This window comes from Macrosteles quadrilineatus, unplaced genomic scaffold, assembly GCF_028750875.1.
Source record: "Macrosteles quadrilineatus isolate MER2022 unplaced genomic scaffold, UCM_ALF_1.0 Scaffold_3__2_contigs__length_128488019, whole genome shotgun sequence".
In the NCBI taxonomy this organism is placed as follows: Eukaryota; Metazoa; Arthropoda; class Insecta; order Hemiptera; family Cicadellidae; genus Macrosteles; species Macrosteles quadrilineatus.
The window spans coordinates 67,856,569-67,872,482 of NW_026542596.1; the positions used below are offsets into that span (position 1 = coordinate 67,856,569).

A 15,914-nucleotide genomic window follows, 5' to 3' on the forward strand; every position below is an offset into this window, starting at 1 on the left:
TATCATTCTATTTTTATTTTTATTTTTTTATTTTATTATTTTTTTTATTTTTTTCCTTCGTTAGCTTTTTCATTACCGTATTAGCAAGTTTGGTTAGTTTGGTTACGTTATGACTGTTTAATTTTATAATTAATAAATTATAAAATTGAATTTGAGGCATTTATAATTGTATTTTATGAACAGAACTATTTTTTCGATTAGTAAACCTACATTCGATTTTTATTTTATTTCTTTTTTATATATAATCAGCAAGTTTGGTTGGTTAGGTTAGTTTATGACAGTTTGATTTTATAAATATTCATTTTTTAACTTATTGAAAAACTGCAGCATAGGTTATGCATGTAAAACAACGCAGGCTTGTTTGGACGCCGTCTAGAGGGGAGGTGGAGGGAGAATCATTTCCCCCCACTCCGCAGCACCAGGGGACAACATCGCGATGATACAGCGAAGGTTTAGACTCCAGTCGCAGAGACAGGGTTAAGGGGAACCAAAGACTAAAGACAGATTATATGGTAGCCTACATGGAATTGTCTTCGTTCATTCTTATACGCGACATCGGAGCGTACTCCTAGTTAATATTAATAGAACCTAATACATTGAACAGATCAAGTGCTTAATATACTCTAACAAGCACATTATAAGGCTACATTTCAAAGTTATATACTTTCCAATACAAGTAGGGACTAGACGGTGCTAACCTGAGGAAGGTTTCCGCCACATGTTGTGAGGTTGTCTACAGCTGGGAGCATTCTTCACACTGGTTGTCTCTGTCATGTCTCTGTAATACAGGTTTGATATTAAAGTTAGATTGTGAGACGACAGCATTTTATAAACACAACAATCTTGAAGCCTATTTAAATAAACTTGATATAACTGAGACCACATGTATGTAGAGTTTCTGAATATTTTTCATCATAACGTTTGCTCTACAAGAGACACACCAGAGAGCATTGCATCCACAGTGCATGCCTATAAATATCCACAATTCGTAACCTCCTGGTAGCTGGATTACAAGACTACGCCACCGTCCCAGTCAAATCATCAAACCATTACGTAGCTGAGATGGGGAGTGTTCGACTATGAATTAAAACAGTCAATCATTGAATTTGGATAGCTTACAAACAGTTCTTGACTGTCTAGATTTAATAACAGAAGTGAAAATGCAGAAAGGAGAATAGCGAACTGTATATTAACTATTTAGTAAATATACATTTTTACTTTTGGAAAATCAAATAAAGTTTTATCTAAAACCAACCATTCAATCATAAAATGAAATTTAACACTATTTAATTCAAATACCTTTGACTCAACATTCACATTAAAAGCTACAGCTAGTTATCAAGCATTCCAAAAACCATTATAAGATATTGTTTGTTACTCCAGAGGAAGATAGAAGTGTTATGTCTTCTTACAACATGTATAAACTTAAACATAATACACCTCACCCAGAGTAGTCGGGGTTGTATCCCTCGTCCAAGGTGCTTTGTGTGGAACCTCCCCAAGTGCCAATAGTGGTGCCGTTGCCAGGCTCTTGGAAACTGGAACCTGAATATCACAAGACATAGCTTTCATAAATGTATGAAAAATGTCAAATAGTTACCATATAGCTCTCGTCTTGTTATTATTATTTTTTAGGTAACAAACGCATTAAAAAGTGGCAAAGAAAATGAAGTGCCAAATTTGCTATATTTTTGTTTAGAGATCAGAAGAAATATTGTTGAAGACAACTCAAATGGAGAGCAGAAAAATCAAAACTAGGTTTATTGGGACATGCAAAAAGATCGAGGATTATTAGGATAATGGAAATAATAGTGATCGAGGGAAGAAGACAGAGACGAAGGGCCTAGAAGAAGATGGAAGGATAATGTGGAGAGAAATGAAACGATGTGAAAAAGAAGAATGAAATGGCAGATGGTAGAAGAAGAGGAATTGTGGAGAGCTATGAGAGGATTGAGATGTATTCAATGGCCTAGATGATATTCAGATTGGAAGATGTGCATGCTAGCACGCATTAACAATGGTGTGCAATATACAGAGAGATTATAACATTTAACTTCTAAAAAACAGAGCTGCAAATTAAAGTTTGTTCCTTCAAACAGTAGCTTTTAAATTAGATACTGTAATAATAAATAATAATAAATTTCAATCTTACGCACTTTGCAATGGTTGAGGTAAACTAAGATCTTGGTTTCTGATGAGTTCTTCGAGCTGAATTTTCATCCCAACTTTTCCCTAAAACACAAAAAAATTCTAAAATTCGATAGTTCAATAATTTGAAGCTAGAACCAAGCTTTAAATTAAATACAGTTTAGTTTGAAAAATATGTGAACTGCATGGTTTCAGGTTAAAACAATCACCTACTGAGACAGGTCAACTTGCCGTAGGAGTATAAAAGAATTTAGTGGATAAAGAGAGGTCTAACCACAGTTGTAGATTTCTATCCATCTGTAAGCCACAAGATGATACCAGAGTCGTAATCTAGCTTAGTTTGGAGGCAGTCAAAGCAACGTGTACGGAATCAATATCTAACATTTTAAAATGAATTTTTACACTCATATATGATTTCCAATGTTTAAATTTGTTACATAGGCCCTACCTTATTAAATGAAATAATAAATATGGATTATCAAATTAAATATTTGTTTTCATAAACACTTTTTCAGGTAGAAAACCACATTTCAATTCAATTGTTACCTCTTGGTTGTTATGTTTGACAGTGTTGGCCGGCTGCTGTTTGACTCTCTCTCGCTCGCAGGAGTTGAGTGAGCGACAACTACGCTCAAACATCTCAGCACGCTCACTGGAGTTGACCAGTCGATCGCTTGGGCCTTGAGATACATTCAGATCTTGTGACGACATATCCGACCTAGATTGTAGCATCAGCTTGTGGTTAAATTAAATTAATAATCTACTAACTTGAAAAGAACTGATAACTATTGCATGTTTGACAGCAACGGATACCTGGTTACAGAATGTGTATGATACAGCAAGTCTAATCCAGGGAAAACATTTACTGACAGTTGGAAAACAAACATATACAAATCGGTAAAGGAGTACCATTAATACTCCTCAATTGAAATGACTGACAGTAAAATACCAACACTATGAAGACATCCACAAATACAATCAATTCTTCATAATCATGAACCGATTATAAAGTTAAAATTGGTAAAGAAATTTGTGAAAAAACTATTGCATTTGGAGGAATTTCAGGAGTTAGTTTCATACAAATATGGATAAGAATATCAATACACTGAAGAACAAGTGAACAAGTGTATACTTTCACTCATGTTAAGTGTAGAAGAATGCATTGGCACGATAAAAACAATTCTTTTTTTTCTAGTTAATTAATCTGTCTACTTAACACCACACTTATAATGGAGAAACAATTAAACTTGTGTTTGTACCTGTCTTGCTGCGTAGGACTGGAGCTGTGTTCTGAGCTATTCATTAGCCGCAGCACAGATTTAGGTATGGACTGACCATTGCTGCGTAGCTCTTCTACTTAACACTACACTTGTAATGGAGAAACTACTAAACTTGTGTTTGTACCTGTCTTGCTGCGTAGGACTGGAGCTGTGTTCTGAGCCATTCATTAGCCGCAGCACAGATTCAGGTATGGACTGACCATTGCTGCGTAGCTCTTCTACTTAACACTACACTTGAAATGGAGAAACAACTAAACTTGTGTTTGTACCTGTCTTGCTGCGTAGGACTGGAGCTGTGTTCTGAGCCATTCATTAGCTGCAGCACAGATTCAGGTATGGGCTGACCATTGATGCGTAGCTCTTCTACTTAACACTACACTTGTAATAGAGAAGCAACTAAACTTCTGTTTGTACCTGTCTTGCTGCGTAGGACTGGAGCTGTGTTCTGAGCCATTCATCAGCCGCAGCACAGATTCAGGTATGGGCTGACCATTGCTGCGTAACTCTTCTACCGTGTGCAATAGGTTCTGCAGCTGCTGAAGCCTCGCCTTTGCCTCATTAAGTTGTCTACGAATTGCAGCCATTTTAAAACCATCATTACATTAAGTATTCAGAATTTCGAGGTTTGAAAAGTGTACTGACTAGGAATTATAGTATAGTATCTCCCTCATTGTTATTATTTAGCTCTCTTTGATAAATATCTACTAAAAACTTAAGTAATAGGGTGTAAATTTATTTGGAAAAAACAAGGCCTAGGCCTAAATTTTGATAACATAACAAGTATCAAACACTCAACACAAAAAACATCAGTAAATATTATTTATGATTACATTCTGGACAGATATTAAATTTCTCCTGGATTTCTCTTTAATTATACACAATTTTGATTTGATATTTTTTGAATGTTCATAGAAAACGGTTCTTCTACTAAAACGTTTATTAAACAAAACAGAGTAATAAAACATTTTGAAATTTTTTAAAGGGGGTCAATGATACGAACAAAGACATACTGTACCTATCAGATTTATACTTTTATGTAAAAAAAGGGTGTATTGCATAAGGTTAGGTCCAAACCGCAGAGTAATAAACCAGGCATGATGTTATATATAGTATCTGAAAGCTGATGACAATTTCTTTGACTTATGATTCTGGACAAAGTCTCCATGACAAAAGACCCATGTTTTAAAATAGACTGACCTTTTGGTAGTCATTGCAGTTATCAATTGATTTATCATGCCTTGTTGTACAATAATATGTAGGCTGATACATTGGAATGCCATGATTTTATGTAGAAAACACATAACTAATAAACAATTTGATTTCAATCAAGTAATCAATACTCACTGAGTTTTTACATGTAGAGTTTGATTTGTAGGTGTGTTGGACTTCTCCACAGATCCTCCACGAGAGTCTTTTTTCACAACTCTTTCCTGGAATGTAAAAAATACTATGAATGAAATATTAGTCTTACTACTCTGATAGAGCTTTTATTTATAAAATTGCAAATTTTTACAAATACTACTTTTGTTCCCAAAAACATGCCTTATATTTTTTACTAAAAATCAGCAGTAGCCTACCAGAACAATTAACAAAATGTTTTAAGAATAACTCACAAAGTCACAATAATTAGAATAATGAAATTAAATCTTAAAAGTGCCCATTTGAGGACGTATTTGACATGAGCGCAATGTTTACTAAACTCACCTGGGGAGAGGCAGGTCTCAGCTGAGGAGCACTGTTCTGCAACGTAGAGAGAAACTCCCTCATGGCATTCAACTCCGCCATTTTATTCTGCACGTCTCTTTCACATTCATCAGGACTAAGTTCATCTGCATGGACAAACAATTTTATACTTAGGTATAAATTAAATTACTAACTCAACCCTATATTAATGAAGAACCAAAAAAAGCACAAAGAAACACAAAATAAAAAATTCTCATTATTTTTATAGAGTAGTAAGAGAGGACTTCTTAAAAACATGCACTACCAACTGTCCTACACCCTGAGATACAGATGAGCGTGACCATAGCCCATTCTAACACAAGGCCGCAGCAAGACAAAAGTGGCAACACCGCTGTCCCGACAAACCGAAACAGCTGTAGCACTAATTTATAATGGAGCTTATGTTTACATGTTTGTTACTACTGTTATTACCATGGCAGTAGGCATGCAGGTGCCACCTTGTACACGCGGGCTGTGTAGGCAGAACGAGGCATTCTTGGCTATGAAAATAAGATTACAATTTATTGTCTTGCAAACAGAAACTTAGAACTCGTTGTGAGTAAATTCCAGCATAATTAATTGAATAAACTTGAAAAGTTTTACTTACTTGTGCGGCCCGGGCTTCATTTAGCTGTTCCTGAGCCTGTTATTACCATGGCAGTAGGCATGCAGGTGCCACCTTGTACACGCGGGCTGTGTAGGCAGAACGAGGGTTAAGGTAAGGAAAAGACCAGACTGCAAACTTTCCGCTGACTGATGGGGTTGAGTCGCGAGGACAGTTGATGCAACCCGCATGACGCCACATAATGTTTTAGAATTAGGCTAATAGCGATCGGTCAAGTGCCAGCTTACGTGTCACAAGATATAAAGTGACTTACCAGCAACGTTGTTGGCCACATTAGTGTGCAGGTTGGAGAACTGTGCCAACAGTTGGTCCATGTTGTGTTTCTTGGCTTGTAACTCGTCCAGTTTGTTCTGTACCTCTGACGTGTCTGCTTCCTCGTCCTCCAAGCCGGCAATCTGCACAATCTGCAATACAATGCACAATAACAATCTGCAATACAATGCACAATAACAATCTGCAATACAATGCACAATAACATTCTGCAATACAATGCACAATAACAATCTGCTTATACCTACGTTTATTTGAACGAGTTTGCGAACCAGCATGATCGGACCATGAGAACGGGGGTTTATGGGGGGGTTTTATGGGGTGGGTTTCCCCATTTTTGACCCTAAAAACAAAAAAATTTTCAATTTCTTTTAAACCGTTTTGTAGAGCTTAAAAAAAGAATTAATTTAGTATATTGAAGCGCTGTTGTACGCCTAACGGTCAGGGAGAAAATTCAAAAATAGTGTAATTTAAAAATTCTCATGTTATTCTTATGGAGAAAATTAAAAATGTTGTAGTTTACTTGTTTATAGATATATATATATAGATAAAATTAGGCAAATTTATTTATTTCATCCTATAGTATCTATGTATGGTCAAAAAACAATTTTTACCTTCCCCGTAGCAGCAATCCTAAGCACTCGTTAAATCTAATGTTATTTAAATTGGGAATAAATTTTATGTCTTATTTATGGAAATATTTGAGTTAAAATTTAATTAAACAAGTTAAAATTCGCTTAGTCTGCAGGTTTGCTGCGGCGGGGGTAGTTAGAATGTCTGATCGTTGCACTGACATTAATCAAATTTTGTTAACTGCTATAAACTGAATAACACCTTTTGTATGTTAGATTTTTTCAATTTGGCGTTCTTTAAAAAAAAATCACAAATTTGTTATATTTGCTCTTCTGTTGTATTTTGTGTGTTATTTTATTTTAAAGTCACTGGTACATCTCATAGATCTTTGTAAGTTACATCTGATAGATCTTTGTAAAATTGTTTATTATGTGGTACATTTTGTTGTACTAAACCCTTGCCAATCCCCACTGTCAACTCATCTATACTGGCTATTACTGCAGATGTTTACCTGATGTCTGGCGTCAAAGAAGCGCTGCAGATTCTGCAGTCTCTCCTGTATCATGTTGTCAGTGTTGGCGGCCGCCTGTGAGGTGCCGTGGGCTGCCATCAGAGCTCCCTGTCAACACATACAGTCACATGCCAATACAGTATACAGCTCGTTAATAATGTAGTTAAAACTTTGTCATCAGCAAGGCTTTTAGCTATAAATTAAAAGTTAAGCTTGTAAGGGCAAACATGTCAAAGTTTTGATGATTGTTTTACAAACAATACTATATTGTAGATACCAAATTATAAATTGAATAAAACGATAAACATTTGATTAATCCTTATCCAACAACTAAATGTTTTGGTTACTAAAATGTTTGATTTTTACATTCTTGGCTATGAAAATAAGATTACAATTTATTGTCTTGCAAACAGAAACTTAGAACTCGTTGTGAGTAAATTCCAGCATAATTAATCGAATAAACTTGAAAAGTTTTACTTACTTGTGCGGCCCGGGCTTCATTCAGCTGTTCCTGAGCCTTCTGCTTCAACGCCTTCAAAGCGGCTTGTTGCTCTTGCAGTTCTTGTAGCTATTAATAAATAGCCACAACTATTAGTTGAAACAAATTCTTATTTTTTAATAAAAAATATTATCTTACTAATATTAGAAATCTGTAAGTTTGTGAGTTTGTGCGTTTGTGTGTGTGTTGCTCAATCACGCATTAACTACTGGACGGATTGGGCTGAAATTTGGCATGATGATAGCTCACATTCCAGATTAACATATAGGCATATTCTTATCTCAAAAATCATTCTGGGCTCCGCCCCAGTGGCTCTGTACTTCCCCATGTTAACCTTATGAGTATTAATATTAAAAGGAATTAAAGAATTTAGTCAGCTGTTTCAACTAAAAAGTTGGTTCTAAGACATGCAAAAGCATTAAAAGTTATCAAATTTACCAACAGGGTGCAGCACTACTATTTTTTTCTTCATTTATGAAAACAGCTAATTTGAACTAAAAAGCAACAAAAAACTGTGATACGCAATGAGAACTGTCAAATTAGGATTGTTTACAGTTATGTTTATGTTTTTAATTTCATGAATAATTTTTCATATTTTGTGAATTTAATAATTTATTTTGTTCTATTGTTTAGGTGAAGTAGCAGAACATTATGGCTATAGTAAATGTGTAATACTATTAAAGTAGACCCCCTCTTAACCGACCCTAATGGGACCGGACCTAGGTCGGATAACTCAAAAGGTCGGATAAAACGGACAATCCCTAAAATCATAACATAATGAAGTGATATTCATTTGGAATTATATAATCACTATTCTGAAATCATAATTGCATTATTTATAAAATAAACTACTCTTATCTCCTTTTTCGTATTGATAGAAAAATCACTAATAAACACAAAACACGGTTAAGTCAAATAGGCCTACTTTCAGTGGAATATATTATAATCAGTGTTGGGGAAGCTACTTTTAAAATGTAGCTAGCTACGACTACTGCTACATTTCCAAAAAAGTAGCTTAGCTACAGCTACAGTTCCGAAAATGCAGCTAGCTACAACTACAGCTACAATGAAATGTAGCTACAGCTACAATTTTAGCTACTTTTCAAAAGACGTTACTTTTTATTCCACGCATATTAGGTAAATGTAAAATTAATTGCAACTACATTTTTATTGAACAAACATTTAAAAAAGAAATGTCAGTATTGTATCTAACATTACTTGGAAAACAAATTATTCCTAGATTGTATTTAATTTGTTGGCATTATAAACCTAACATTACAACAACAGAACCAAATAGTTGGGTGTCCCATCATATTTACTACTTATTTTTAAATATTGCATTATTTTAAAGCATCTTATATGTAAATTTCATTAAGTTCAAAGGACTTACAACCAAACTATATTTTAAAAGCTCATTTTATTTCTTTAATATAGATTCATTTATAGATGTCTTATATCAACAATTAGGACCAATAAAACTGTAAAACGATTATTTAAAAATACTTTTTTGTGTTACAGAGCCTAGCCTACTGAAATTGGAGTTTATTGCATTTCTTTACTTTTAATGTTAAAAACGACATTGCTATAACTTTTAACCATAGTGATAAGTTACTTGTTCTATGAATAACACTTTTCAATGTCAAGAAATCGTCCTTTATTGTCATTATGCATAGGGCAAATTGTGCTTCAACCTAGTTGGTACAGAAAACAGTATTCAGCAACGTATCCTGAAATCGGCTTTTAATTTAAACATGTTGAAATTTGTAAAGTAAAAATAACATGTAGGCCTACTTGGCTATGTAACAAGTTGGCTATAGTAGGCTTGTTCTTGCAAGGACTAAACAGATATATTCCTAATAATTGAACTTGGGAACTTATTCGTCTTAAACCATAGCATAGCCTAGGAATAGTCCTATACAAGAGCTGTTAGCAGGAGCAAACTATGCTATTTTTTTCAATGTAAGTTTCATGTTATATGGAGATTTTTTCGTTACAATTATCATGTAGTCTAAGCATATCTTAAATCTCATCAGGTAATTTCCTCTTTGTTAATTTAGTAAACCTTTGAAAAATCTTCGTAATCTAACCAAGGAAGGGCTTGTGATGATGAACCACAATCAACAGCTGAAGCAAAGGTTGATAGAGCTTTCTCATTATTTTGAGGTTTAGTGTTGGTTTCCATTAAAACCCAAGTTGAAACACTATCGATATAATAAAGAAACTAAATTGATTAATAATTTCCCTGTCAATCACTTAAGCATTCAATAGCTTCTCTTGTCACCGGTAACGTAACGTCGTCTGCATCTAGCGATTTTATTTTATCTTACAGTAATCATAGAGTAGTAAATTAAGGAAATGAGAACCAAAATGTGGATAACACTCATTTAATGGCCTCCATGTCCACACAACATTGTAATAGGGAATGAAACGGCTGCAACCAGCTGTATGAAGCCAAGAAAGTAGGCCTATTTTTTTTTTTGAAAATCTCAGTTTGAAAGAGGTTGTTTCACGTAAGGTTGAGGTTATGATAAAAATCACTATCTCAAACAATGCTTATGTAGCGAGAAAAGTAGCTAAAATTCCGCTATAACTACTTAAAAAATGTAGCTAGCTACAGCTAAAGCTACAAAATCATATAAGTAGCGGAGCTACAGCTAACGTTACAAAAAAAGTAGCGCGCTACTGTAGCGTCGCTACTTGTAGCGCGCTACTTCCCAACACTGATTATAATACTAGGCAAGAGTCAATAAAATTCCTATTTTAATAACTTTAGTACTGTAATTTATTAATTGATGCTTTACAAATCCATCGTAATACAGTACAGAACCTTTTGTCAAAATTAAAGATACAAGCAACCATTTTGTTACAAGACAGGACGTTTATTTATAGCCTCTCACTGGAGGCTCGAGGCACAAAAACTATCTTGACCTTGGAGTTTTTAACCCCCCCCCTGCCCTCCCTACAAGTTGTGTTGTTTGTTTACTCCAGCGATAAGGTAATCAGTTCTCAAAATCGTAACGCACTTTACGATGTTATAAATTTGCCGCACAGATAACAAACAGATCAGATGCGCTCGAGCTACGAACGATGATGACAAACTGACAATAGGCTGTGCTATATTTTTTGTGATAAACACAAAATAACTTATTCTTAGTCATATTCTGTGGAGATAAGCGTAGGGGTCAGTTATCATCGCCCAGCGTGGGAGCGGAAATGCCGAGATTCCTAGAAAGCGGCGGTTAAACCGAGCTGCTCTCAAAGCAAGGTCGGTTAAAAAAAAACTGTATTATTTTACGATTTAAGGCGGATAATCCGATTATCGGTTAATACGAGGTCGGTTAAGAGGGGGTCTACTGTATATACAGTAAATTTAAAGAAGCAAATTTGATCAAACTGTGCCTCCCCCCATTGCAAACGCAAAGCTTGAGTATAACTGCAATAAGCATTTATTCTTATATGCCAATCCCGCACGAAGGACAGGAACTCTGCTAGTTCCCTATAAAATAAAACCAGGCAAAACAATTGCAAAATAATGTCATCACCAAACTTTTAGCAAATTTCCCATATTTAGAGGAATAAGCTATTTCTGTAGATCTCATTGTAAGACCTAAACTGACTTTATTTTGCTTTGAAGTCCCCAGAGGCCAAAAGCACCATCTGTCCAATTTTATATTTATACATGTGACCGTTAGCAAGATAGCTTGAGTAAAAATAATCCAATTTTGATGAGATGCTATGAAAAGTGTATGTACGTTAATTTGAATGAGTTTGCAAACCAGCATGTTCGGACTATGAGATTGGGATTTTGTGGGGGTAAAAATGGGGTATTCCAATTTTTAACGCTCAAAAAGTAAAATTTTGCAGACTCTTCCCAAACAATTTGTTTAGAAGGTTAAGAAACAAATAGTCTAGTAAATTGAAGAAATGCTGTACTATCTATAATATTAAAACGAAACCGTGTTTTTTTATTTCACGATTCTGAATCAACCACTCGATGGATTTTCATGATATTTGGGTCGAGAGAAAGATAATTTTGAGAACTAGGGAATGTCGAAGCCATAATTTTAGTTAAGGGTCCCAGTTTTTTAGAAATTAAGTTTTAATTTTTAAAAAGTCTAGCAGCCGACACTAAGATTCTAAACTAGCTTTTGGCATAAAATAATTTGCTTAACATAACAGCTGTAAACATTCAGCTTTTGTATCACAAATTCAGCATTTGGATAAAAATATAAAGACATACTTAGGGTTGACTCATTTATACTATGTGTAATGCTAATCATTGATGCTTTCAATTCTTCTGTAAGAGGATGGCAGATTAATTAAATATACATAGTAAAATACTAGGATGTTCATATATTTTTTAACGCAATCTTAGTAATCTTCGATTTGTTTTAGAGCAATATAATTTGTTTTAACTAACAGCTGGTTAAAAATAAACTATGGAACTATGAGGTTATTTTATTTACTCTTATTTTGTCATTGATTATAGGAAATAAGTAAGATTAGTAGAGATAATTAGACCACAGTTTTAACCAAAATTAATTAAACCACAGTACAAATCGAGGCTTACACGAGTCTTAATAAAAGAGGATAAATGCAAATTATTTTACTGCTCCACTTTTCAAGGAAAGATTAGAAAAATAACAATGTTTACATGTTTTAATTCTTCATGGTAGCTTTTTGTTTACAATTATGTTTGTCTGCTTTAACTTTGTTCAGATTAGGCCCGGAAATATTGATGTCATAAAAAGAAGAATCAAAGAATGATCAAGAATAATCAGGAATCACGATTTTAAATTACCACCACAACCTCAGGCAGGTTTTATACAAAGATAAACAGATGGATGACATAGATTGAACACAACGTCAACATTGACCTAGGATACTGCAATTAGACAAACCATCCTTTTATGAAATCGTTTTCAGTTGTGGTTACGTTTGGGGGCGCCTATATAAGCGCCCCCTTTCTTTCAACTATGAATATATTGTAGTTTAAATTAACTAATATGGGAAATTACGATGTACATTTATTCAATGAGGGTGGGTTATTATCAAGGATAGAACTGATAACGGTATGGATAATAAACATTGACAATTACGTCATTAGCTTTACTAGCGTGTTTACTTTTTATATTCCTGCTACATGTGACCAGTTCTTTTTTTCAAATGAATGTTATTTGAACCAAACAGCTGTTTCAAAACAAACTGTTATTGTTTTTACTTTTCTTTGTTTACGCTTATTTATTTAGCAATTAATTTAGTGAAATTGATATAAAGGATGGGTGTCACTATTAGTTTTGATGTTAGGACACCAAAGTTAAATTATGTGTACTGTGAATTTTATTGGATACTTTCGTTTTATTTTAGGTCGTTTCTATTCAGACCTACTGGGAATTGTGTATAGTAGTTGTATTGTGGTGATAATAATTATGGAAGAGGCAGGTATGCTATGAAAGGTGGTATCGTTGACTAGGTCTATACACTTCTCAATTGACTATTACCATTGACTATACACACCAGGCTACTTATAATCAGTGTGCGTCTGTGCGAATCGGCTGCAAATCTCACTTCAACAATTTTCACATCGTAAAAATTGCAGAATTGCTGTTTTATTGTAAAATTATCGGATTTAAAATGCATATCGTATAGGCTTATGATGGAATAAAGCATATTTGGTCACACAACATTTGTTTACAAGATGATTTTTCACATTAAAACTGCAAGAAACTTTGTCTTTATATGTGTAAACTAGCTGATCTGAATTGTACACGGTTTTAACTGACTACTGAATTCCCGTACATAGGACGGGCTAAAACACCTCGTTAATAGTTAAGAAGAAAATTCCCCCCCAAAAAATGTTTATTCTTTTGGAGAATGAGTAAACTGTTTTAGTCATTTCAGCACACAAAAAACGCACTTAACCATCTTCCCTGGAGCAGAAAATGAGTATTCGTTAAGCCTAATGCTAACTAAACAAGTATTAATTTTGAAATTTTCAAGTATATATTTTAGTGAAATCTAATCACACAAATAGAAATTCCCTTAGTTTGTAGGTTTGTTGGAGTTATTTTTTTGTCAAAGTAGATTGCTTTTAGCAAAACTTACTGCAAAAGAATGCCTAAGAATTCTCGAGTTCAATTTTAAAAATCTTCATTTAAATAGACATGATTTGAAGGAGGAGCTTTCAAAACTAGTGTAAAATTTTTCAGCATTTTAATAGCTTTATAAATTACTTGTTATATTTCTAGGAAAAACTATTGACTTAGTGTATCAAGAGCACTAACAGTTTGTGAGAGAGAATAGATATTTGGATTCAGGTACAAAAATAATGTAGGTAAAATCAGTCAATTCAAAATAACTGGCATAGGCTTAATGTTAATTAACTATAAACACTAACTTAAGATATACCTTCAACTGAGATATATGCACTTGCTTCTTCAGTTCATTTTTCCTAGCTGCCTCTGATGATTTTGAGGAAGATGTGACCTAAAAATAAAAAAAATAAAATAGTTTGTAAAATATTCTAGAAAGCAAAATTAAATTGATTGAGTTATTCCAAATAGAAATAGTTTATTGTTTTATATCGTAGGAAAACTTGAGATTATTCATTTAATATGTAACTAAAATCATTTAATTTTTAGAAATTGATTTGTTATAATCAAAAGTTAATAAGCAAGAGGTAATTTTTTATTAATTTAGTTTTTCCTACACACAATATACTGAAGTACTCACAGATGTGTTGGCACGTTCTCTCGATGTATCTAGCATTTGTTGAGCAGGAAAATTGTCTGGTTCCCCCTGAAAAATGGATAGTAATTGAATTAATTAGATAAATCATCTGTAAGTGCCTAATGTCACAAAATAAAGCATAAATAATGGGTATTTATTTTGTGTTTAAAATGCAAGATGAAAAATCTCTTAATTGTGATAAATTCTCTATTGAACAATTTCCAAAGGTTTTTTCAGTGTCATATTTAGACATGAGAATAGACTTCCAAAGTAATGTAAAAAATTGAAGCCAAAAAAGAGTGGTGCAATCTGTTAAAATGGTCACTAACTAGAGACAATATTCTGTGTTAAGTGATAAATAATTAAATAAATCAGCTGTTTGGTATGATACTGCACTAGTCAATGGTAATACAGAAAAACCTCGCTAATCCGTCACCAATGGGACCAAAGGCATGGTCGGAACGCAAAAAAGGTCGGATTATCAGAGGAGCATATTTATTGATTCACATAAAAACGTAATGAAAATACAGTTTAAGCTGCTGTAATACGATTTTCTAGTATCAACCAGTCAACCCAAGCTATGTACTTCAATTCAATAACGAGGTATTAATCGGCACATTACTCACACATATAATAATAATTATAATTTTTAAAAGTCAGTCACAAAATTAGAAAGCTAAACCTTAGTGTGCTAACCGTGTGTTTGAGGCTCATGTGGTAAAATAGACATTTACTATACGAACACTAGATAACTAACATTTGTTTAACCAGATCAACCAAAGCACATTTTAAGGTAATTCATTCAACATATATCAGGTACAGTAATGAGTTCTAGTAGTCTGCACGCATGCAATACAAAACCAAAGTGCTGCACAGAGAGAAACAATCCTTGTTAAGTGAATAGAGAAACTTCATTTGGGATATCAGTTAATGGATATGATAGCAATGACTTGGATTGACTTACTTCTGACATAGGACTGAATATCTGTATTCTACGTCAAAGTTAAAATGGATAGTTCTATCTCAATTGAATTTTTAGGTTCCAAAGATAGTTAGGTTTTTGGTGAAAACAAACACATTAGATTAAAAACTCACAATTCTGCATAGTCAAAAAGTGTGAAACTAAAAAAAAATATTTCCAGCAATTTATATTCTTCATAAAGGAACAAAGAAAATTAACAATTAAAGCATTGACATGAACTTTTTAAATTATCTGGAGAGAAAATGTGTTTTTAATTATTGCTATGACTGGATCTTTAGAACCCCTTTAAAAATGAGCTAATGAGTATATTTTTTGTGTATTTTATAGAAGTATATTGGCATCAACACAAACATTTAGTCAGCATGAGTAAATGAAACAGCTAAAAATACCTAGTAAGGTGAGTGAAATATCTGCACTGTTTTCATTGCCTTATCTTAATGATAACGTGGATATGGACAGATCACAACATACTTGGAAAGTTGGAGAAAAAATATTTTTGATAGGATTTTTTCAGAAAAAATATCTGTTCCAACTGTCTTGAGGCAATCACAGGGGATGTTGATGATTTAATTGTT

At 33.6% G+C, this 15,914-nt stretch overlaps 1 protein-coding gene across 4 annotated transcripts in view; it reads right to left on the reverse strand.

The window, feature by feature from the left end:
- LOC128989579 (pericentriolar material 1 protein-like) overlaps window positions 1-15,914 on the reverse strand; it is a 69,220-nt gene that overhangs the window by 42,628 nt on the left and 10,678 nt on the right. For all 4 annotated transcript variants that reach the window (XM_054411492.1, XM_054411489.1, XM_054411490.1 and 1 more), the window contains 12 exons: window positions 14,361-14,426; window positions 14,037-14,114; window positions 7,611-7,697; window positions 7,130-7,237; window positions 6,029-6,179; window positions 5,133-5,257; window positions 4,773-4,858; window positions 3,843-3,995; window positions 2,695-2,866; window positions 2,157-2,232; window positions 1,446-1,545; window positions 699-778 (listed from right to left, as the gene is read on the reverse strand). In XM_054411492.1, the coding sequence (XP_054267467.1) occupies window positions 699-778; window positions 1,446-1,545; window positions 2,157-2,232; window positions 2,695-2,866; window positions 3,843-3,995; window positions 4,773-4,858; window positions 5,133-5,257; window positions 6,029-6,179; window positions 7,130-7,237; window positions 7,611-7,697; window positions 14,037-14,114; window positions 14,361-14,426 (1,282 nt within the window). The remainder of the gene's footprint in view (window positions 1-698; window positions 779-1,445; window positions 1,546-2,156; window positions 2,233-2,694; window positions 2,867-3,842; window positions 3,996-4,772; window positions 4,859-5,132; window positions 5,258-6,028; window positions 6,180-7,129; window positions 7,238-7,610; window positions 7,698-14,036; window positions 14,115-14,360; window positions 14,427-15,914) is intronic.